Here is a 23989-nt window from a genome sequence, read left to right as displayed (position 1 = left end):
GGAATATAAAGGAAACATCATTTTCCTCCTCTTTAAACTTGACATGCGCCCGTTTTTCCTACATAAAGAAGAAATCGATACGATTCCGGCTCATGGTAAACTTGTTCTGTGGTTTTCTAAATACTCCTCTGTAATGTCTCTAACCCGTTTCTGTAACCTAAGGGTTAGCTATCACTAATAATAATGAACGATAGCGCGTAGTAGAACCGTTGCATTTAATGCGTGTGAAGTTTCGTAAACGTGAGACTCAAAATAGGCCAACCGGACGATTATATTGCTACGTGAAAAAAAAAAACAAAGTTTGAATTTGAGTTCATTTTGTAGCGAAAACACGCACGGTTTTAATGCACATCTGATTATGCACAATAGAGGATCAAACATGTGCTCATGCTTCCAGCCTATTCCAATTGCCACTATCTAAATTCCGCAAGCCGTAGGCAAACCATCAAGATAAAAATTGCATAATGTTTGCATCAAGGAAACAATTACTTCTACTCTCCCGAGAAGGAAAGCAGAAGGAATTGCAAAGCTGAACTTCAGTGAAAACCTAAACCTTCTGGTAATTTTCGGTCAGTGAGTGCACTTTGTGAACACAGACATGCCTGGAACCCCACGAACTGTGATTATAATATCTGCCAACTTGTGAGCTGCAAAATTTATCCGTTTGTGCTGACGAGGGTGTAGGGATAGGAGAGGATGTCACGCATTCTTACAAAGTTTGCGCTTAGTACACACCTCTTATGGCATTCGTATGCACTTTGACAGGACACTCCCATGCAGCAGCAAGACTTCGTGCAGCAGAGACTGGCAAGCCACACGCTCCCTTTATATCACACCAGCTTGCTCAACGATTTTACTGTTGATGATTTTGGCTGCTCTTGCACTTCGACAACTAAGTGGCGCCAGCCCCACCACAGCGTTTTGCTTGCAGTTTTTCGAATGTTGCGGCACCCCTTCCTACAAGACCAATGAAACTTTTTCAAGGAGAACTTATTTTTTGTAAAACATGGTGTACCATTCGTAAAATTGTAGAACTAACCCAAATTCGTAACGCTGAGGAACATTGAGAGAATTGTCACGTACAGCGATTAGTCCCCGACTACTTGGCTAGGCTAGTTGGCGATTCGTCTTAGCAAATGAATATCGCAAAGGCGGACCAGAACATTAAACCGCAAGAAGACAAGTGCTTTTTTTTTTAACTACAAAACAGCACGTGTAGCTATGATCCTTGGTTGCACCACCTGTACGTGAGCGTTGTTCGAGTGCTCACGTGCCCAGCTATGAAATTTGCAAAAAAGTGTCAACGCGCCGAGCAAAAGCACATATGGCGAAGCGTTAGAAGTGCTGGCCTTATTTTTCACGCTTTCTTGCCCTTTGTTCTCTTCCCCTCAAATAGATAAGCAAGCACATGTTGTTGACTTCCTTGTCTTTCTTTCTTCACGTTCTCTTTCATTTAGGCGAATGACTAGGTTGGCAATCTGCTGAAAAGTTGCACTCGATACACTCCTATTCTAACGAAGTAATGTCCGAATTTGGGCCAACCCAAGCTTGTTCTCAGTTGGCTCCACAATTCGCAGGTGGCGCGCTGGGTACGAAAGGAGTGGCAGGGTCGCGCCTACTTCTCCTTCATGGGTCACCCGCATTCTCTAAAGATCATCAACCTTCGCCACGAGGACAAGGGCACCTACGTTTGCTCGGTGACCTTCCGTGACGGGACCACTAGGAACGCCACCGTCTACCTGCAGGTCATCGGTGAGCCTGGAGACCACACGCACTTGCAATTTCTTTCTTAGGGTTGTGCTTGTTTCGGCACTTGCACTATTTATTGACGATGTCTATCCGGCATTTACTGTCTAAGTTTGAATGTGTGTAAAAGGAAAAACTATGTCGCTGTCCCTTTATTGTGACGTAATAGCTCTGCAGAAACCCGGAAAGTGGAGAGAATTCATTAACAAAGGGAAAAATGAGATATCCACGCCAGCGTAGCTAAGTGCTGGATAGGAAACCCATACGTGTTCCTCGAATAAAAAGCCTTGAGGTTGAAGAAAAATTTGTCCTGCTCCTGTACGCGAACCCGGGACCGCTGCCTCTCCGGGACAGTCGCTCTACCATCTGAGGTAACCAGGGGACTAGCAGACGGCAAGGCCAAGTCCAAGTCCAATTTATCAACAACTTGAAGCAAAGGCAAGAGTTTGACGTAATACTTCGGCGGAAACCCGCAAGGTGGAGAGAAGTAATTATTAAAGGGAAAATAAGACATCCACGCAAACGTAACTAAGTGCTAGAAAAGAAACACATGCGAGCTCCTGGAAAGGAAAGCCTGGCAGTAGAGAAAAATTCGACCTCGTTCGGGACTCGAACCTGGGACCACCACCTTTCCGGGGCATCCACTCTAACATCTGAACTAACCAGGCGGCTAGCAAAATGAGTTTCCGCAGAATTTTTACGCGAAACTCTTGCCTTTAATTCGAGTTCGTGATAAATTCGACTTCACCCTGCCATCTGCTAGCCGCTTGGTTAGCTCAGATGGTAGAGCGGCTGCCCCGGATAGGCGGTGGTCCCAGCTACGAGTCCCTGAAAAAGATAAATTTTTCTTCAACTGCGAGGCTTTTCTTTCGAGGAACCCGTATTGGTTTACTTTCTAGCACTTAGTTACGTTTGCCTGGATGTCTGATTTTCCCTTTTTTAATAACTTTCTTGTAGCACTTCAAGAAAACATGTTGGTGCCGTGTGACAAAGCTATCAATCATTATAGTCCTCAAGAAAGACACATAGGGCGGTTGTGGCTATGGTAGCGCGCATCTCTTTGTTAAAGTGCAGACCACGAGCTAACATAAATGTAACGAGACCAGCCCTATGACAGACGGAGGGGCGAATTGCCTGAGTTTGCATGGTGGCAACATTACAGAATCTACAAGATGCGTAACATACTACCAAGCCCGTCTACAGGGCAAACGTACCAACGAAAAGAAGGTTCCTAAAATGCCGAAGCATTAGCACAACAGCGTGAGCGAGATCAGCTGGAATTTTATTATCGTCGCCGACGAGCTCGTGCAGCACGGTTCAATCTGCGGCGTGTTTTACACGTCTTGTACGAAGTGTAACTGTAGTTTGCTTATCCTTCGGTAGACAAAATGTCTGCAGCCCTACTGCATTCTGTCTACAATGAGCCTGAAGATGTGTGGCACCTGACGCGTTTCCTCATTGTTAGACTGCCATGAAGACATTCCAGTGCACAACAGAGGCGGCCATGGCGCCGCTTACACAAATGGTGCAATGCCCAGATAAGCTTTCCACGGCAAGATTTCCTAACAATCGCACGGAGCTGATAGAGCCTGCATGGCACTGACAGAACTATGAGAAAGCCAGAAGCGCCTACAAAATTTTGTGAGCAGCCTTAATTAAGGTCAAATCATTTCGCTATTGTACACTTAGGCAATTATCCATTATTTAGTTATTTGCTTGATTGAGTTCATTGTACCGAACCGGCGCTGGGGCTGTGCGAGTCATTGTAGTGAAAGGCCTCGGAATAATGTGCACAATTTATGTTTTAGAACGTGCTCCCATCAATTTTTGAACGAGCATTTTTGCACACCGCTCTACACCAGAATTATGCCGCCAGCTGCCGATCCACCCCAAGGCCTCGGGGTTCAGCAGCACAATTACATTATTATTCAGCCACGCTTAGAAGAAGACAAAAGAAAAAGCTGTTGTGAAATGCCAAATGGGAAGCGTTTCAGCGACAGCCACATAAAGTAGCCCCGCTACCCCGATTTGAACAGTGGCGGAAAAAGAAAAGGTGAATTACTTCATACCTACGGTGCCTCAGGTAACGTTCAGCGTCCGCATTGAAATGCCAGTTCGAGCAGCCTAAAGGGGGCAGAACTAAATAACAACTCAGCATTTTACCGTGCATGACCGCCAGATGCGGTCTCTTTTGAGAAGAGGCAGCCAAGACACTCATGGAAGCTTCTGGAAGTAGTCTTTTACGCCTTGTACACTAATGCACACTAAGCAGGAATGATTGCGATTGGCACGTTGCCTTTGACCAATCTATGTGACAGAAAGTATAACGTCAAAATTGATTTACAACCCCACGTATGAAGGAAATAGGCAGCAATATTTTATTCGTCCTTTCGATAAAATTTTCTTTTCTTAACCCCCAACTTGTTCAGCCGTATATACTCGAGCACCCACTGTGGTGGAATTGAGATCATCGCTGAGCATGAGTGGATAAATGGTGCGTTGGTGCCCGTGGGGTTGTAGCGTTAAGAACAGTGTAGCGGGTGCAATTTGAGGCAACGGCAGCCGCAATCACACATTGTTGAAATTGTAGCACTAGTGTTTCATGCATTTGGTGCAATAAATTACCTGAAATGCTTGTATTCCGGATATTTCCACTACCCTGTTTTTTGTAGGTCTTGTGTTTCCTCGAGTAAATAAACTCCGGCACTCAAGAAACTCGCTGCGCTTTGGAAGAATTTGAATCTTGCTGGTGAACACAAATAGTTACGTTGTAGGCGCGTCGTAACAGGTGTAATCGTTTTTTAATAGTATTAACTGTATTTCAGAATAGCTTTGTCCTTAGAGGTGGTGCTGGATACCTCTCTCCTCTGACATGGTATAATCGAGCTGAAAACTATGGTCATAACAGAAGTAACCATGAGAACAAAAATACTGTGACATTATTTTTAAAGTTGTCTTCGATTATACTGCTGAAAACGCCCCACGGGCTTTTGATTGCTCCCTCGAGGTCGCCGTTCTATGTCTTCGTGCAGGCATCTTAAGTATCATGGGGTTTGTTGCGCTTCGTAACTCGCGGTAACGGATTAAAAGCCACAGCGAAAAAAATGGAGGAGGAGGAGGAAAATGAGGACACCTCTGAGATAAAGGTCTGAGGTCTGCTCATTGCTAGGGCATTGCGGTTGGGAACACAACTTTTGGTTGTGCTCTGTTGTCGGTAGAAGCGAAAACAGTGGTAACAACATATATTGCGGAAGACGCTTAAAGGTTTGCCATGACATGCGCGTTAAGACCAACATTTTTATCAACTGAGGGGCTAGAATTTTTTTGATCGCTCACGTGGATAGCCATACCACTTACACAATGATATCATATTTCTTCCGCATTGCCTTGCTTTGTTTAATAAGTTGCGGTTCCTTTATTTGTTCCGTTTCAAGAATATTGCTATGGTGCTTCCATGACGCTAATGTATAACTCGCCAATCTCAAAAACAAAAACAAAGTATTCCAAAAGTCATCGTTGTACCTGTCGCCTTGTGTGTCCTCGTCTGTCGTTCGGGCTCTCAATTTGTCACTTAAAATTAATTGCTGCTCCTCCGTTTTATTGATGTGCCCTCTTCTTTTTCATTGTCGCGATTTCCCCCAGTTTTCTCGCCATTAGTTTAATTAGCGACGCCCCTTTGCTCGCTTCGTCATAACTATGCCTTCTTAAATAACCTGCGTAAGTAGGAGGCGTGGTATTTTAAGCACTGTGCGTGTAAAGTGCACATTCACAAAATATTAGAGGAAACTATTACACGTGTGATGTTCTTATGGTATTAGATATGGTTGGAAACGACAATACGACAGATAGGTCGCACTCTATAATAGAGGGGGCTCGCTAAAAAATTGCTCGCTGAAAAATTGAATAGTTACAAAAATGTATCTGGAACTGCCCAGTGCTGTTAATCTTGATTGTTACAGGGAATACCACTTCCAAGTAGATAGACCGTGCCTCGTGCCTGAGAGACTCTGCTGCTTGCTTTGTTGCTTTCGGCGAAAGTCTGAAACATTTCAGAAAATAGGCGCAAAAATGTGCCGGTTGTCTAAATCGTGTGCTTTTGTGGTTTCTTTGACGTATGGAGGGGCACATAGGTTGTCTTGAACCAAAGGCTCATCTCGTCCATTTGATGGCCATAAGAGTGAGAACTAGTTGAGTGGTCTTGCTAATAATTGCAATTCCGTTGCCGGTATTTAGATTAACAATTTCAGAATGATCGTTGGTGCAAGAAGTTCGAGTTTATAAGCAAGGAAACACCTATTTTCATGACTTCTTCTTGGCATACATAAACACTTGACAAATCAAATGTTTATGGGGTGTATATGAACATCTACAACTGTTAGGATAGTACTTTTAGACACAAATTTGTGGACTGCAAACAGCAGACTTATTATAGCCATGCAAGCGTAATATGCACTTTACTATTACTTTATAAAGGAGCACATATACTGCCGACGTTGAACCAGACACGCAGTAAGTTTCTACTGACACATTAAATATCTCTTCTGGAGTAAAGTAGGAAGAGCTGAGTTGTCTTGACGAATAAAAGAGATTTCTCACAGGAGCTATTGAGCGACTATCACGAAAATACTTCGAAAATAGCGCAGAGCAACTATAAAGCTCATGTGCGAAAAGAAAATAGAACGAAACCAAAGCTAATAGAGAACAGCTCGCACGGGATTGCAAGCGGGGAATTCAATTAACGAGAGAGCAGCTCTCTTAACACCCTCTTTCCGACCACCGATTCCTTCTGAACGACTCACTTCACGCATCACCGAGAGGGTGCACCGGCGTCGAGTGGTAATCGTGTCGGCTTGTTTTCCGCCTCATTCCAGCGTCGCGCACCGTCGGCTCGGACGACGGCTTTGGATTCTGTTTTTTCTCGCTTGCTTGTCCTCTTCTGTTTCGCCTTTTATGGCTTTTGTCGAGTGCGTGAGACCCGTCGTCGTTTATTTTCGTCGCTCGCTGTCTGCACGCAGTACCTCCCGAGCCACCTGTGATCATGGACACCCAAGGCAATGTTCTGTCGGGAAAAATCGGCCCTTTCAACGAGAGCAGCCGACTGAGCCTAATCTGCGAGGTCCGAGGCGGTAAGTGGTGGGTTTCTGCTTTCCGATCCAGATAAGGCAACGTCGGTACGTTGAATTAGTACTTCAAGAAGTTACGCGACAGCGGGATACTGAGGTTAACCTAGCAGCAATAACGGTTATCGCATCAGACGGCCAGCGTTCGGTTTCTTCTGACGCGCTTTTGCAGTCTTTCACTGCTTAGCAGTACCGAATGATCGTCGACTTGTCGGCATCATCGAGAATAAACCCACGAGCACAATATTGATATGGAGTGCAGGTATATTCGTCTTATAGGTTCTTCTAACATGCGCGACACAGCCCCTTCCTTGCATAAGGCGCCGACATGCCAGCCGGACGACGCTGGCGCGGTACTGTTCAAGAATCTGAAGGTTGTACTTAAGTCTGGTGTATAAGTTCACGATAGTCTGTGCCTTCAATGTGATATGTATTTTGTGTGTTAGAATGAATTTTCAATATGCAATTAAAAAAAAACACCTAGATAGGTTGCTCAGCAGTATCGTAAACAGATTTCCTTAACTGGCTTTTTACATAACTTTCATCTATGTCTAAAGCAGTAGCTGCCCAAATATAGATTTTTTTGTACGAGGTAAAATTTAGGTTGCCTAATCATATTTAATGCTATTTTGTATGCTGTTATGCATCTACCCCTTTCAATCTCTAGATTAGTCAATTTTAAGCAAGTCTACTAAATCAATTGGTCTGTTGATCAATCAATATTCGCACTAAGGATTTCAGACCCTTTCAGGGGTAGGTAGGTAGAAGCCAATACAAGGCAACGGTAGTATGCGTGTGCACTTGGGAGAAAAGATTAAGCAGAAAGCGCATATAAGTGGCGTCTGTGCTGAAATCTCCAAGTAAACTCAGATCAGGGTTTCAAATAGGGTTAGAGAAGAGAATCATTAAGTCAGGCAACCAGAGAAACGTTCGCTTTGTTTTCGCCACAGTGGTGAAACAGTTCAGAAAATAAACGAAAGATAAAAAAAAAAGCTTCCATGTACTGAAGAGGATGAGCAGTACAACGTTTAATTCTTGCGAAGGCATGTCGATTTAGAAAACAACAGGAGCGCTGGAATTACTCTCTGCGGCATCCATCATGATGTGGTCGTGTTGCCTCCGACATGTTTGACTGTAAATAGATTCTATGTTGTAGTTGATTAATGTTGTTCGCTAGGAGAAGGTTGCGAAAAGGAGTTCGGGGCTCTGTTGGTGATGTCTCATGTAACGAGGCCGCAGCAACAAGGCAATATCAAAATGCTTCTTCCCTTGGAGTCGTGACCGAACTTTGCAATAATGATTGATCTGTCGGGGAAGCTCAGTGGCTATGGAGTTGTGCTACTCGGCACGAAGTCGTGGGTACGATCCCAGCCGCGGCCTCTACGGCCACACTCCGATGGCGGCAGGAGATGGTGCCTGAATACAAAAACGCTCGTGTATCTTGCATTTAGTGCACGTTAAGCAATTTCAGGTGGTGAAAATTGATCCGGAGCCCCACTACGGCGAGCCCCGCAACCCACTGCGCTGTTTCGAGACGTTAAATTCCTCTATTCAATTTTGAAATATAGGGCTTAATGGAGGTTCCCGTTTAGTGCGATGCATAATTTTTCCGCCGGCTCACCCTGGCAATATTGATAACTGCAGAAGAGTGCAGGTGGATCGGTCAGCGTCACAAGACACTACGAATGGGAAAATATATTAGGGACATGCGCAGTGAGGTCCTGCAGCAGTTATGGCAAAGCGAGAGGCGGCAGTGATTTTTCAGAGCGCGCGTCTACTTACTCATGTCGGCCACGGCGGCCTCATTTAGTTGGGGGCGAAATGTGAAAATACCCGTGTACTTACACTTAGGTGCACGTTAAAGTACCCCAGGTGGTCAAAATTTCCGGAGTCCTCCAATACGGCGTGCCTCATAATCAGAAAGTGGTTTTGGCACGTAAAACCCCAGAATTTAATTTAATTCCTTACTCATGTCACTTGTACGCTGGCACTTTGTATCAGCCCTATGCAGAGGTAATGGATCGTTGCTCTTGAAGAGTGGTTAGGAATAAAAGACGCCTCTAATGGTACCCGTCGCGGTGGCATTAGCGGCTATGGTGTTGCACTGCTAAGCACGAGGTAGCGGGACCAAATCCTCGCCGCTGGAGCCGCATTTTTGGGGGGGGGGGGGGGGCGAAATGCAAAAACGCCCGTGTCCCGTCCATTGCGGGCGCGTTCAATGTCCCCAGGCGATCAAAAGTAATTCCGAGTCTCGCACTACGACGTGCCTCATAATGAAATTGTGGTATTGGCACTAAAATGTCAGAATTCAAGCCTCCAGTAGTCGCGCTCGGGCGACATTACAATGCTCGTCTGAACCAGCTATCACACTAGGCTACATGACGAGGTCTGCTTCGATATAGATAATAAAGCCTGATTATTACAGCAAGATCCCGCTCCCATCTTAAGGTTTGCCGCGAAGACGAAACACAGGAAATTGCATCTCGGGAAAGCTGCTTTATTGCAGCAACTCTTTCATTTGACCTCAAACAGTAAAACAACTTATTCTTTGCGCTGGAGCGGGCTTAAAAATAGAAGCGAACATTTTCTATTAATTCACCATACATAAATTACCGTTTTCTCTCATTAAAGCTAAGCATTGAGCTAGTTTTTTTTTTTTAGCTACGAAGGTAGAAACACGTAGCGTCTACCTTTAAAAAGAAAAGTAAATTGAAGTACTAGAGAAGCGAGTGCTGGTCGAGAGCCGAGTTGCGGAATGGAAATTGCGGAGTTTGAATGATTCTGAAATCGTTCCCCATTATCAAACAAAATGAATTGGAATTGATCGATGGCGCCAGTCGACAAGATGGAATGTGAATGGAATGAGATCGCGAGATTTCGAAATGGAGGTGGAAAAGAATGCGCTCACAGTCTTGGCGAGCTAAATGTTGGTTTTAATTTATTCTACAAAACTGGTAAATTTGCCAATGGGACTGCACTAGACTTGTTAAGTTTATGACATTTCTCAATTTTTCCTCAATACTGTCTCTTTTAGCATCTACCTATAGGCGAATATCTTTGCCACGGTAAATACGAAGGACACGGTATTCTACACATGCATGCTACATTTCTGAAAACCCGTGTTTCTGCCTTACAAGATTGAATTGCATTTGGAGAGAGCCACTACTATTTAATTTTTTCAGTGGTGACCAGGTGACGCCGTGAAGCTTCTGGAATCCAAATGCACGTCCTCTGCCATTCGTCGCGCGGTTCGAAAAATAATGTGTTTGCAGTTACCGCAACATCAACCGATGACAGAGCGTGCCTTTTCTGCGGCTTCTCTTATCAGAAGAGCAGATTATAGCGAGAACATGTCCCTTATCGGAGAGATGTTACTGGTCATAATCCTACTGGAACTCCTATGCGTCCTTCAGTTTTAGTTGTTCTTTCACGCAACACTTTACACCCATTTGCTTCAGTGCCTATGTCACGAATATTGTATGCATCATCTACCTTTTATCTAACTTGTGCGCGAATTATTGAACAGACCAAAAACAATCTATATGGAATAATTCATATAGATTGTATTTAAAAGCAATAGAGAGGTTTCACAATTCTTGTATCGCTGACCATGCTTGTTGAGATGTTTAATGTATATTTTGATTTGTGCTGCAGTGTCATGTAATTCTTTGGCTAGTCCTACGGTACGTGTCATCGTATGTGGGCTAGTCATATTATATGTGGGTTAGTGAAACAAGATTTCTAAAGTAGGGCTAGTCTATTGACCAGGCATGTGCTCTACGCTTCCAGTGTTCGCGCAATTTATCTTTCAAGGGCTAATGCTATAGTTGGCACCGCACATAGGAACAAATAGTTTGACTAAACAGGACATTGAGGTAAGGCCCTTTCGAAAAAAAATGATGCATTATAATAAGATAACAAGCCGCAACGCGTTTCGGAGATAAACGACCACGAAGCGTGTTTGTTCTTTTGTGATATATATAGTTTTTAACATTACTATGACGTAGTCTAATAAAAAATATGTTATTACTACGAACACAACGCAAGTAGTAAACAATTGTAGAAACAGCGTTTCATTTAATGGAACAGGATACATGTCTGCATCAGTTCAGTTACTACAGGAGTGGGAGTGGTCGAACTCTCGCCATTCTTAGGAGTTGAAAGAAGTGGATTTAACTTAATAACCACTCTTCGGGGGGCAGTCGGAATGGAATGAATGACCCTACTCTGCAACATTGGTCGCTAGATAGTGACTTCTGCGTTTTTGGAATAAACGCCACGAAGACGTGTGCCGTCGTTCTTGTACGAGGGCTTCGCACATCTCCTATTACAGATCCTGTTCTTTTGTTAGGAAGGCCTTCGCCTTTACAACTGCACCAGACAGAGAAGACCAAGTAAAAAAGAAACCATTCTGGATTATTATCTATACCACGCTAAGATGTTCTCAAGGGTATAGACGACGCAAATGTGCAGGCAAGCTTTCCATTGCTTAAACGCTATTCTTAGGTGGTTTCTTTGATGCTTTTCAGCCACACGGATGCTACCCATTAGGATAGTAATGGCCTATCCGTACTGAAGTAGGAGACTGGATCGTTATTGTCTATAGATCGACCTCTCTAGTGAAAACGTGGCCGATGACACCGTCACGTCACGTAGTGACCACTCGATGTGTTGTGTTTAGGATGACGCCACACCAATCTTCCATGTAACGGGGGAAGCTCTGGTTGGATGAGTTCGATCAGTTGCCGGCTCCTTCAAAAGAGCCCGGGCGAGGGAAATTGTGTGGATTGTGGCCACATAGAAGATCCTAGAGCGAGGAGAGTATTCTCGGACGAAGAAGTGTGACGACCATTGGATAACGAGGCTAGAGTGAGGGCGATGGTATGACGACAATGGTGTGATGACGATGGCTTGAGGACAATGGGATGCCGATGCCAGTCTGATGCCGACGCTGTGGCGACGACGGTATGACGACGATGGTGTGACGAAGGGAATGGTGGGGTTAGAATGACAGTAATGGCATGACGACAATGAGATGACGACGACGGTGTGTCCACAATGGCGTCAGGACAAAGGGATGGCCAAAGGTGAAACGTGAGTGGGCAAAAGACAGTGCAATCGCTACGACGAAATGACTATGATGAAATGACCACGGCGTCATGAGGGCAGCTTTGTGGTCATGAAGCGCTATCGAGACAATGCCATAACGACGATGAAATGATGATGACAGTATGTTGACGATGGCTCAAAGACAGCGTTGACGAAGACATAAGAACGTAGTAAGAACATTCGAATAAAAATGGCGGTAAGGTGTCAATGAGATGCCGACTTCGTGATAGCAATCGAGTGAAAAGGGCAGAAAGATGACGATGACATGACCACCAAACAACGACCACAACGTCAAGGATGCAATCAAATGTCGACTACCGCATGGTGCTGTTGAAGCTCAAGTCCGCACCCACGTGCATCACGTACCACCGCGTGTCGCCTTAATTCGCACTACACCCGCTTTTTGTTTGTACTATGTCTGGTACCAGCCACTTGTGCTGCCTTAATTTGCATTATAGCCACATTTGTACATTGTGATATCTCCGGGATCGGACCACAGTTTTTGTCTACAAAACTTCATCGTGTCCTTGAGCGTGACCTTGCTCTGGCCTTGCTCTGACCTTGGCTCGGACAAGGCAAAGGAGGGCTTCGCATTTAACTATAGACACACACAGACACTCAGAGTGGTGAGACTTTTTTACAGGCAGAGCTGTCATGGGCTCACTCCACCAGTCATTTTGAAGCTGACTCGTTTCCGCCGGTGACGTAGCTAGAATGCCAAAATTTTACGCGAGAAAATTACAAACAAAACCAAAAATTGTTATTCTGCAACCAGCATTCGAACTTACGACCAATAGACTGGTAGTCCAGGATTTCACCACGCAGCCACTGTGTCACTGCTACATCAGTGGAGAATACTGATCCTAAACAGCATGGTCGCGCCAGCAGGAGCCATGATTCACTAACGCTTACTCAACTGTGGACTGGGTTGATCTGGCATTCGCGTCTCTGCATGGATATAGCAGAGTTTCGCGACATAGAGAAATTTCTATACGTAGCCGCGGTCACATAAGCTGATGTCGGCAACGCAAATATGGCAGGGCCATTGAGGGATGTTCGTGCGAGTTAATCAGCCATTTCGTCCAAGTGCAACCCAGGATGTCCCGGTACTCAAAGCAAACATACTTTCCGTAAGTGCGCAGGTACCATCGAACAAAATGTTTGTTGAATTCTTTAATTTGAAGATGCACTAAGTGCTGTGCATATAGATAGCGAGCCGGTGACAATAACAGATGGTGGGTCATTTTGGGGAAACTTTCGTAATGCTAATATTATCGCTAATAATTCTGCCTGAAATATGGGTGTGATGTTGAAGAGAGTAAGCCCACTGAAGAGATTCAGAAAAGATCGCCGCTCCTGCCTTTTCATTGCACACAGAAGCGTCAGTAGCTATTACATTGTCAGTGGCTAGCTGGTGTAGGCGGTCGTGTAAGATATTAAGTGTCATCTTGGTAATAGTTTAGAATGATTTGTAAATATCTCCGCGAACTCAATTTTGAGGTCTGGTAAGGCATCATTTGAATGGCAAACTTTACGTATGGACACAACAAATTGTAACTGTGCTTGCACAAATAGTATTTGAGGGCTGTGTAATCTTGACCACGATACTTAAAAAAACTCAGATGGTTCCGTGAACAATACCTATTGTGCAAGTATTTTTAAATAGTCATACACTTTAAAAAATGTCTGAAACGTAGGCATGCGGAATCTTTAATCTGGGGTGGATATATGAGCTTCCTGATATAAAACAGTGTTGACAACGAATCTAGGTAGCCTGAGGCATAATCGTAAAGCTTTCGTTTCTAAAAGCATTAGAGGTTTAATTTTTTAGGTGTGACCACCGGAAAATATTACGCAGCCGAATTCTAACATGGGCTGAACATACATCTTATATATCATCATTAAGGTATTCATGCGTAGTCCAGAGCAACAGTGGCTGAGCCTGCTGAGCATAGCTACGGCACGTTCTGCCTTTGGTTTAATATGATCAATGTGACTGCACCAGGTGAGCTTGCCATCCTAAATAACACCAAGGTACTTGACTGCGTCAACTTCAGGAATGATTTGCTTGCGGTGTTGTAAAGATATATGCACCTGTACAGTTAATGGAACGACTAGTACCGCACTTTTGCTAATATTTAACGACATGCATAACCACTCTAGCTATGTCTCCAGCATCCTAACTAATTCTGCAACGACTGGTGTAGTGAACGTACATTATTTGCGGACGTAAAAAGTGCTATATTGTCCGCATAAACATAAACATGTACTTCTGGCGACAAAGGAATTGTACATAACAAAATGTTAAATAAGATATGGGAAAGAACGGCACCATGTGGCACACTCTCTTGTATGCTTGTGTTTAGACGTCGAAATACCGCGTTGATAACAATAAAACTCTTGATCCCTCATAAATTCATAGATGCAAGTGGTTATATACTTCGGGAAATATTAATGGACCGAAGCTCATTGAATAGAACACAACATTCTACAGAGTAGCCGGCTTTTGTTACATCTCGCGTCACCAAAGCTGCGTACTCTCCTTCGCGGTGAACAAGTTCAATGCGGCTCTCTAAATCTACATAGACGCACCTTATGGAGTGGCCGGGACAAAATCCAACGTGACAAGACTGAGAAGTGTATCATCCTGCATAAAATTTGTTATACGGCTTGAACAAGCCTTTCTATTTATTTGACGACATTGGAAGTAAGAGAAATTGGTCTCATGTTGTCTAAGCCAAGTACAGCTGCTTTTTTCTTCAACAGAGTTATAATTTTAGCTGCTCTCCACTCTCTTGGAACCCATGAACTTTGGGGAAAGAAATTTACTATATTTAGTAGCTCCTGAGGCATATAACCAATCAAAACTTTCAGCATTCCTGTTATAATGTCATCTGGACCTGGGACTGACGCCGGTTACGGTCTAATAATGCCCTTGAACTCTGTCGCTGTTATTTCTACAAAGTCATCTCCTGGGGGCGGTTCTTTTAGTCCTACCGGCAATATATGCTTAAAACGTTGCGCAAGTTTTTAGCCATTTTCTCAAGTGAGTCTGATAATTATTTCATTGATAGAACAACAGAGTCGATATTCACGGGCGCCGGTATAACTTTATGGGACTGAAGAAATTGTAACAGGGCCTTTTTATTGCTAGACTTCGAAAGATATGTGTAATGCTTGGGATCATAATGCTCCTTAGCGTTTGAGACTGTTCGCTTAAATGTAGGAGCTAAATATGTATAATCAGCTCAATTAACAGGACTTTGGTTATATAAAACTTTTTTTCCACGCAGATGTTCGACGTTTAAAATCTCGCTCGCAGTCAGAATTCCACCACGGACAATATGAACCACCCTTAGTGGGTTGTACAAAAAATTGAGCTTTTTTGATGATTGCTTGAGTATTGAACACACGCTCATTGCTTAACTATCCCTCTGCATTCCCTCCTGAACGTTTAAAGATTATTTGAATGAATTTTAAAATTTTGCGCAAATAACAAAAGTGCGCACATGACTATCAAAACTAGTTAACGGGGTAAGCAGTTCAAAAATTTTATGGAGGTGATCACGGTTAGTACTGAAATCAACAGTCTTCCAGCATGTCACAGAAATGCTCGAGGTAGCAAACGTAAGATGTAGGGCAGATCGCGACTGGTCCCGAACAATAGTACATGCTCTCGAATATAAGCAAGAGAAATATTTGTCAAAACCCAATCCCACAAGCGCCATCAAGTGTCCGTTCGGAAACACCATGATACATGATGAGAATTAAAATCGCCCACTAGTATGGCATTCTTCTGACTGCAATCGATAGAGGTATCGAGATAACGGGTACCTTGCACTCGAGTGGGGAAGTACGTGTTGATTATAAAAGAAGGCGTGCAACCAGGAATTATTATATCCAATGCTAACATTTCACAGTATACGGCGACATTATCTGATATGCCAGACTAGCTTTACGACAGATATCTTATCATACAAAAAAAAATAACTGGACCACCACTTACTTCGAGAAAGGCGATACAATCGATATTATCGGAAATTTGTTAAATGGAAAGTCTGACCAGCTGCAGGGCCCAGTGTCGTCTAAAATAATAATATCTGGAGAATATTTAGAAGTAAGATATAATGAATTTGTTGCAGCGGAAAGTATGGTACGATAGTTCGACTAAATTACTGTTAAACTTCCAAGGAATAAATACGAGCAGCAGAGACTGCTTGGTCTAAAACGCTCTCTATTAATAAGCGTTGCTTAGTCGGAATCTTTCTCACGTACTTTTTTGCCTTGGAGTTGGTGCAAGAGCTAGATTTTTCTCTGTCGGTGATCTTGTTCATTTAAGAGACCGGGGGTCTATATCTACATCTAGATTTTCCATTCCATTTTCATTGGAGAGACAGATGTGGTCAACTATCTCGGAAGTTGATGGGTTTGATGAATCATTATTAGTCAATGGTTGCGCTGTCAATATATCAGTAGGTGGACTCCGCGCTAGACCCGGTACCTGATCCTCAATGCTGGCTGTATTATTAAGTTGAAGCCACGGAGCCATCTGTGAGGACATCACCTGAACAAGGGAGTCCGTGAGATTTGTCACAATGCGCTCCATTTCTTTCTTCAACGCTTCTTCTACGGAAGCGACCACAGCCTGAGAGATTGACGTTTTCATACACACTTTTTGACCGGCCGTTATACCAGCATACCCTTGAGCCCTGCTATGAATTTTTTTTTCAATGGCCTCGCGACAACAGCACCGATGTCAATCAGTTACTTCGAGGATTTGCACTTCCCTTGATCTTGCAGGGCAGTTAGGCTCATCTGTAAGGTGAGTACCACGGCAAAGGCAGCCGGACTCATGAGGGAAGAACAGTCTTTTGAATTGTCTTTTAATCTTCTTCACAAATCCGCTATCGTGTGTTGCACCGGCAAGCTTTTATGGATTGCCGAAACCGTCAGCATTATAGACGCTGAAGGACGCGGTGAGATAGAGACTGAACTCGGTATATATATATAAGTGTCCATGGCTTGATTTCCGATGGGTGGTTCATTCGAGCAAATGTAGCAATCAATGTTTCTGTGGGCATGCGCTTATTATTAACGACACGGCTGAAACAATACACAGAAATCACACCTGCCGCTGAAAACATTTCCAAAATTCCCGTGGGACATGGACTTATGTCGACACCACTGAATAGAATTTTGGTACACGCAAGGTGATGAGGAATGAAACTGTTCACCGGATATGTCGCAAAAACATCGCACTTCAGTAAATCCTGAATACAAGCCTGGTCTGACGAAAAGCAAAGAATGCCTCCTCGGCCAAACTACCGAACCTCGGTGATTTGTTGAAAATTGGCCCAGGCCATCCGGAGTTGTTTGAATTGCCTTGCTATTCTTCATGCGACCACTCCGACATCACTCGGGACCAAAGCCACAGGTACGCTAGCCATCCCACTGTGTATTAAAAGCTCCACCGGCCAATCAGAGGGAGGAACACAAGCCGACCAGGAAGAAGCCTCCTGGTCTGGTGATGAGAGAGACATTGCAGAGAAATAGTAAATTACTATGGCAAGTAAACAGATATTGGAACAAACGGCCAAAAACAATTAGGTAAAGGACAAAGACCAAAAGAAAACCCACCAGCCACTTGACCAGAACCAGCGTTCCAAGCAGGAAGCAGGAGCCGCCTTGAGTGCCTTCAGTGTGGTCTTGAATCTTCACAAGCGAATACAACTCGCACTTCCTTCTCTACTGCCGTAAAGGAGATTGCTCTCTCGCAAAAGCGAATTTTCACTTCAACAAATGCCACATCACGAAGTGTGAGGCTTACTGCGCTTTATATAGTTAACCTACCTGTGCTTTGCCCCTTCGCGTGACGGGCCAAACTGCATTTTTGGTTGGCCGGGTCTGACGCGCTGCGAAGCTTCAGTATTTTTCTCGGATTTTGTATTCCCCTAAGCATTACCCACATGCATAAAGAAAGCCGCGTTAATTTCAAATTGCCTGAGAAAGGCATTGTGTTTTTTGACCAATGAGTATGTTATTTATAACTCGTAGCGGCGAGTTTACCGCCCGTCGTTACAAGGCGAGCGATTATTTGCTACCCGTTTCCGCTTTGATTAGCCTAATGAATACTGTCCGTGTCCAAGGGTGCAGATCTAGATTTATAACCACGACGGAAATTGAGAGCCCATGGTACGGTCGTCACGAATTCCCAATGGTTTCATTCCATCCGCGCACGCCAATACGAATATACAACGACAGCACTGATAGCTTGAAGCAAAGCTTTCGTGCTCACTTCGATGGACAAGTGTTTCGCCACGTTACGAGACAGCAGCGAAAGAGCAAACCATCGTTCGTCGCGCCAGCCTTGTCGTGATCGAGAGAGACGAATCGTTCAGGCCTTTCGCAAGAACGAAACGTATAACGTGTACTATGCACAGGCTCGGCGCGTGCGGTCGTTGCAGTATTATACGCGGCACAGTCCGTCGTGTCCACTCCGCTCTTGCCTTTTCCATTCACTACCTTACACCGCCTAAACGCCAGGAAACTTATCTCGCCACTTTACACACCCGCACAAACGCACAGACACGCGCTCACACAAACTCGAGCGCACCAGCCAGACTGGCGCGCCAAAAGCGCATGCATGCTTCGGCAGCGAGCCCGCTCCCATCGGTGACGGATTGCGCCGTCTCGCAGAAACACGGCCGCGCATAATCAGGCACCGTGTAATCAATGGCCCCGCGATTATGGCGCAGTGGACACGGGCGCTGTCCTCGCCCATGTCGGCCGTGCGTGCCGCCGATGCCCCCACCGTCGACGGGGTGTGCTGGATACCAGGTGTTCCCAAGCTGGTCGCAGCCATGGAGATTCGTACTCACATTAGTAGAGGGAAATCTGGCTCTACAATCATTCACCGACCCTGCCAATTATGAGTAGTACGCGGATAATTCCACAATTTAACTCGGCTTTCAGGATAAAGCTAGCTGTGCCTCCTTTTGTTGTCTAATGCGCGAGAGCGCAATGCGGGTGGGTAGTGTGTTCTTAGAGTTGGGAACATATGCAGCAAGAAAGCTGGATGCTATCCCGATTATCCCATCAAATTAGAAGCTGTAGCTTGCCCTCTGTTTCTCCGCCGCCTCAGAAATATGGTTTCATTTAGGCTTCTCATAAATACGGCCATTTTCAACCAATATTGTATATGTTATGAAAGTGAAGGGCATAGGGCATATGGAATGTGCTGTTACTGATGCCCTAGCTAGTGGATTTTAGTAGATTGCGAGGTGTGTGCCCCCATGTGTCAGGACTGCCCTCTGCGGATGCGTGAAGCAGTGGGAAATCCTGGACCATGTGTTGCAGGGTGTCTAGGACGTGGCATGTGTACATGTGTACGAATACACATGTGCATGTGTACGAATACTGAGTAGGATATAGTCTGCGATTGATTATTCCGTGTACGTATTGTATTTTTCTGTAGCGCACTGAGTTTTTTTAATCCTTCGGACGCTAGCCCGTGCCTGCGCGTGCCAGTGGCACCTTCCTCGCTTATACGCGAGCGTCTGCGCAATTCTGATTCCGCGCCAATGCTGCTGCTGCTACAATATTAAGCCACTGCATGTTTACGTGCTTACGGGGTATGGGCAATTCGTGGTGATCTTTTATGCATCATTGATTTTTTTTTGCAGTACTGGACTAGACGCAGACGAAGCGCTACTGGCATTGGCGCGCCAGCGCGGCTTCTAAGCGTAGGAGGAGGGGCTTTCCTGCCGAACTTTGGAGCCTAAGATGGTAGACCTTGGCGCAACTCTGGCATATACCGTAACTCTACGTCAGCGCCAATTCCTTTCTAGTGGTGGGCGTTGTATAAGTAAATCGCAAACAGAACATAAGGATGACGTCCCGCTTCTGTTTGCACGACCTCCGCCCTCGTATCCCCTGACGGCCCTGACATAGCGATATCGTCCCCTCATCTGAGTTCGTCGGCCATTGTCATTTCTTGACATCCCCAAATTTGGATGGGGATAGGGATGAGGGTGGGGATATTACCGTGTGCTTTCTATTGTTGACCGCACATATGCAATGAAGAACAAAAAAATTAGAAACGGCTCTTTTAGTGGCAAAGAACCAAATATTAGTCACGTACAGCTGAGTAAACTAACATGTTGCACTATCGTAGGAGAGTGACATATCTGGCTTCTGCATTGTAAATTAAATGTTCTCTAATTTTCCAGGTGGGTTTACGTACCACGAGGAAATGCTTCAGAATCAACTGAACACTACTCCTGTACAGATACTGCGTAGCATAAGAAATACAAATGCATGGCGAAATAACATAAGATGGTAAAAATAAAGAACAACGCGAGCTTTCCAGTATCATTTAAGCATATCATCCACGGACTCCTGCATCGCACTCCTTGTGAATCATATTTGCGGCCACTTTGCACAGTCACTGCCATTCAGTAGTAATTAATATATTTCATATACGCCCTATTGACCTGAAGCCCCATTATCCATACTTATTCATGAATGAATCAGTCAATCAATCAATTGACTTTCAAATCTCCTAAGGGACTGATGATATTAAGCTACAACGGAAGGAGGCTACGAGCCTGGCAACCATGTTGAAGCGGCATGACACACAAGAAAACTGCTCGGAGAAAGGCATGATTTACGCATGTCTTTACTCATTTGCATTTTGTGTTGTGCATTCACACCAACCACAGTTGATCAGTGGCCGTAGCTGTCTGCCACTGAGCGCGAGATCATCGGTTGGACTTCCGGCCTCAGCGGCCGCATTGCCGCCACACGGCGAATGCAAATATACCTGGGTACATAAAATAATGTGCAAGGAAATAAAAATTTTGGTGGACTAACTTAATTTGCCGCCTCACATTCCAGCGTCTGTCGTAGCCCCACTGTTACGTTGGGAAGATGAAGGTTTACCTCAGGAACTCCTATTCAGGTACGTGGGAAGGAAGAAAAGCTGATGCCCGCCTACTATCGCGCACAAATTGATGGGATTCACTGCATTTTAAAAATATTGTCACAATCTATGGAATCAGATATATTTCATATAGGCCATCATATTTTTTTTAATTATTGAATAATCCGAAAATAAAAAGAAAAAACTATTCAGACATCAAGGTTTCAAGCGTACCTTAATAATAATAATAATAATAATAATAATAATAATAATAATAATAATAATAATAATAATAATAATAATAATAATAATAATACACAAAGAAACGATATAGCAGTTTCGTAAGCGGCACCTACTGCGATACTTAAAACGAACAAAAGTGACGTGCCCTACATCTCTTTTCAATATATCACTAGCTTCTCAGTAGGACTACCGCGAAACCTTCCTAAAAATAACCGTTTCACATAAACCGTTTCACATAAAATGTAATGTATCAAGTTTGTCCGCTTCAGAGGGTCTAAGAACTGCAGTATACATAACTGCGCTAGGCACAGTTTTTGATGCAGATTTGTGATTTTGTAAACCTTGTGTTGTTTTATGTTACCGATTTCGGGCGATTCATATATAGGTCATATACATACATTTCGGGCATGTCGTCCGTAGAACTAAGTTTTCGCTATTAAGTGCAGCAACTTTCACTGAAGTCGGTCAAGTAATTGGCTATTAGGAGCACTTACGTGTCGCATGCATTTCATTAGGGATGTGAGACTTGGTTCTGAGGTGAAGCTATCTCTTTACTCCATAGTTTGTTTTCAAATGGTTGCAAAGTTCCGCTACCGCAGCCTATATACTACTGAATGTTACACGAGGACCAAGCTGCTTTTGGAGCTTTACAGCGCTTTGTTGAATTATGGTATGTACGAGTTACCAGAAAAGCGATATTTCACTCATTATTAGATGATGGCTGTCGTCCGGATCGGATCGCTTAGGCAACATCACTCAGTGAACGGGATGTATCTTGCATGTGGCCACGGCCTTGAAGAAAGGGAGATAGCCAGGCGTGGATTTCGAGCAGTTCTTGTACACTCCGATAAATAAGCTTGCCCTTTCTGCCCTTCACGAGAGGAGATACATTTTTTACAGTATGAGAACGAACTATTTTTTTTTGAACCACAGCTATATTGAAAGCAGGCGCAGAGCGAGACATTGTCATTGTTGCAACGCCTGTACATAAATTATCGATGTAATAAATGCAACACATTCGCGAACAGGGCGACCGACTACTGTAGCGCAAGAGCGATTGCGATAACACTCACCAGAATTATCAGCAGCAGCCATTTGTTCAAACGATACTCAAAGCAAAGTGTACACGCGTCATGAAGACCTTGAAGTTAAGTTATATGTGTGAAATGTTCTGAAAAAGCTTGCTTTTCAATTTCCACAGGCTACCGCAAATGAAAAAAAAAATGTAAAGGCCAGCCGTCCGTTGTCGTCAACAAGCAGCTGAGCTTCTCTTGCTTATGACAAGATAAGCACGCTCGTTTCATGCGATGCGTAGAAGCACTGCAGGCTTCTACACATCATCGTCTCAACGATGACGAAATTTTGCTCGCGCTATTATTTAGCATAATATGATTATTCGGTGGTTGTAACAGAACCCACATTTTAGAACTGCAGTGAAAAGCAAATTTGCAGTGACTTGGACCTCATTATTGTCGGACGTATAATATGACGACAATATACCGTAGGTCTTGTACGTTGTTTATTTCAACATTGTAGACCCTCGCTAAACCTCCTATTTATTTTTCGAATTATAGATGCAGTGTCAGGTTTAAGGTGCGCTGCAATTACGTTATAGCATTTGAGCCGAAATGACTGAAAAGTGAGGTATCACTATGCTGCATGGTAAAAAAAAATGTTTTAGTTTTGATAAACAAACATCTATAAACATCTATAAACAAAATGATACACAAGCTGCACCAGTGTTCACGCTTTCAGAATTGGCTTAGGGTCCCTGGAGCCTCTTGAGATCCGCGGGGAAATCTTTATACATGTTGTTGGTCGGTTCTTTATTGATTTACATTTACGCAAAATAAACGCAGGAGGTAAAGGAAAAAGGCCCACAGACGCGGTATTTTTCATGCCTGAATGAATCCCTGACTGCTTCGGCCAGTTATGAACTCACGTGAGGATGGCGTCGGCGATGCCCTCATGAGATTCAAAATTTCAATGCGCCTTTTCCACCCTAATATTTAAGTCAAGCCAGCAGCTAAAGTGTCGTGGTGGGTGAAGCGTTGCCGGTTTGCTCAGTGCTTGAGAAACACTAGTCGTTTTGACAGCAGCGAGAATCGTTTAGGACGTTACATTCACGGACACGATTCATAATCATGATTAGCACCCTTTGAATGACGATCATCAGTGTTCACTGAAGGACGAAGACCGCTCCCAGAGGTCTCGATCACCTTTATATCCTGTCAGTCAAATATTATAGGAGGCTTGGGCTGTGTAATTTATGTCCGTCCTACGCTATAGATTTCTTTGTCTTGCAGCCATTATTTTAATTTATTAGAGCACCAGTTATCCGTCCGATATATACATGACCTGCCATATTCTACATCTTCCTCTTATGTGGAGCTAGAATATTGCCCTATATTTGAAACATATTGAACCTTTTTTTACCTCTTAATGTGCCACATAGAGTGTCGGTCACTTCTGCACAGCTTATCGCGCTGTCCTTAGCTGCTTTTGTTGTGTTACCGTTTCGAAGCGAAGCATTCGTCGTCTAATTCGAGGTACATTGCGGCAAGTTAGTGTCTCTCCTCGTTTCGGGACTCTTCAATAAGAAGAAATGATTGACGGACGCTGGCATCAATCCTCTATTCGTGCACAACTTCTCGATGCTCCAGTCATTAGGCCACAGTTATTTCTTTTTCTTTAATGCCTCTTTGGCAATAAAGAAGATGAACGGAAGATGAAGTATACAAATGAAAAAATTGCCTACCGTTTATATACTTTATGAAATGGACAAACTTCTTTTTTGGAAAGGACCAATGGCTTAACGAAAATACTGGCCCGATCAAGTGGTTTACGAAGT

General features: G+C 44.0%; 1 protein-coding gene across 1 annotated transcript in view; it reads left to right on the top strand.

Annotated features, from left to right (window-relative positions):
- Positions 1 to 23989, top strand: part of LOC126540463 (neural cell adhesion molecule 2-like) — a 196130-nt gene that overhangs the window by 128387 nt on the left and 43754 nt on the right. The window contains exons 3-4 of the mRNA XM_050187281.2: positions 1578 to 1752; positions 6762 to 6872. Coding sequence (XP_050043238.1) covers positions 1578 to 1752; positions 6762 to 6872 — 286 coding nt within the window. The remainder of the gene's footprint in view (positions 1 to 1577; positions 1753 to 6761; positions 6873 to 23989) is intronic.

Source organism: Dermacentor andersoni, chromosome 2 (assembly GCF_023375885.2).
Source record: "Dermacentor andersoni chromosome 2, qqDerAnde1_hic_scaffold, whole genome shotgun sequence".
Lineage (NCBI taxonomy): Eukaryota > Metazoa > Arthropoda > Arachnida > Ixodida > Ixodidae > Dermacentor > Dermacentor andersoni.
The sequence above is the reverse complement of the archived record's forward strand: the minus strand, read 5'-3'. Positions and strand labels throughout refer to the sequence as shown.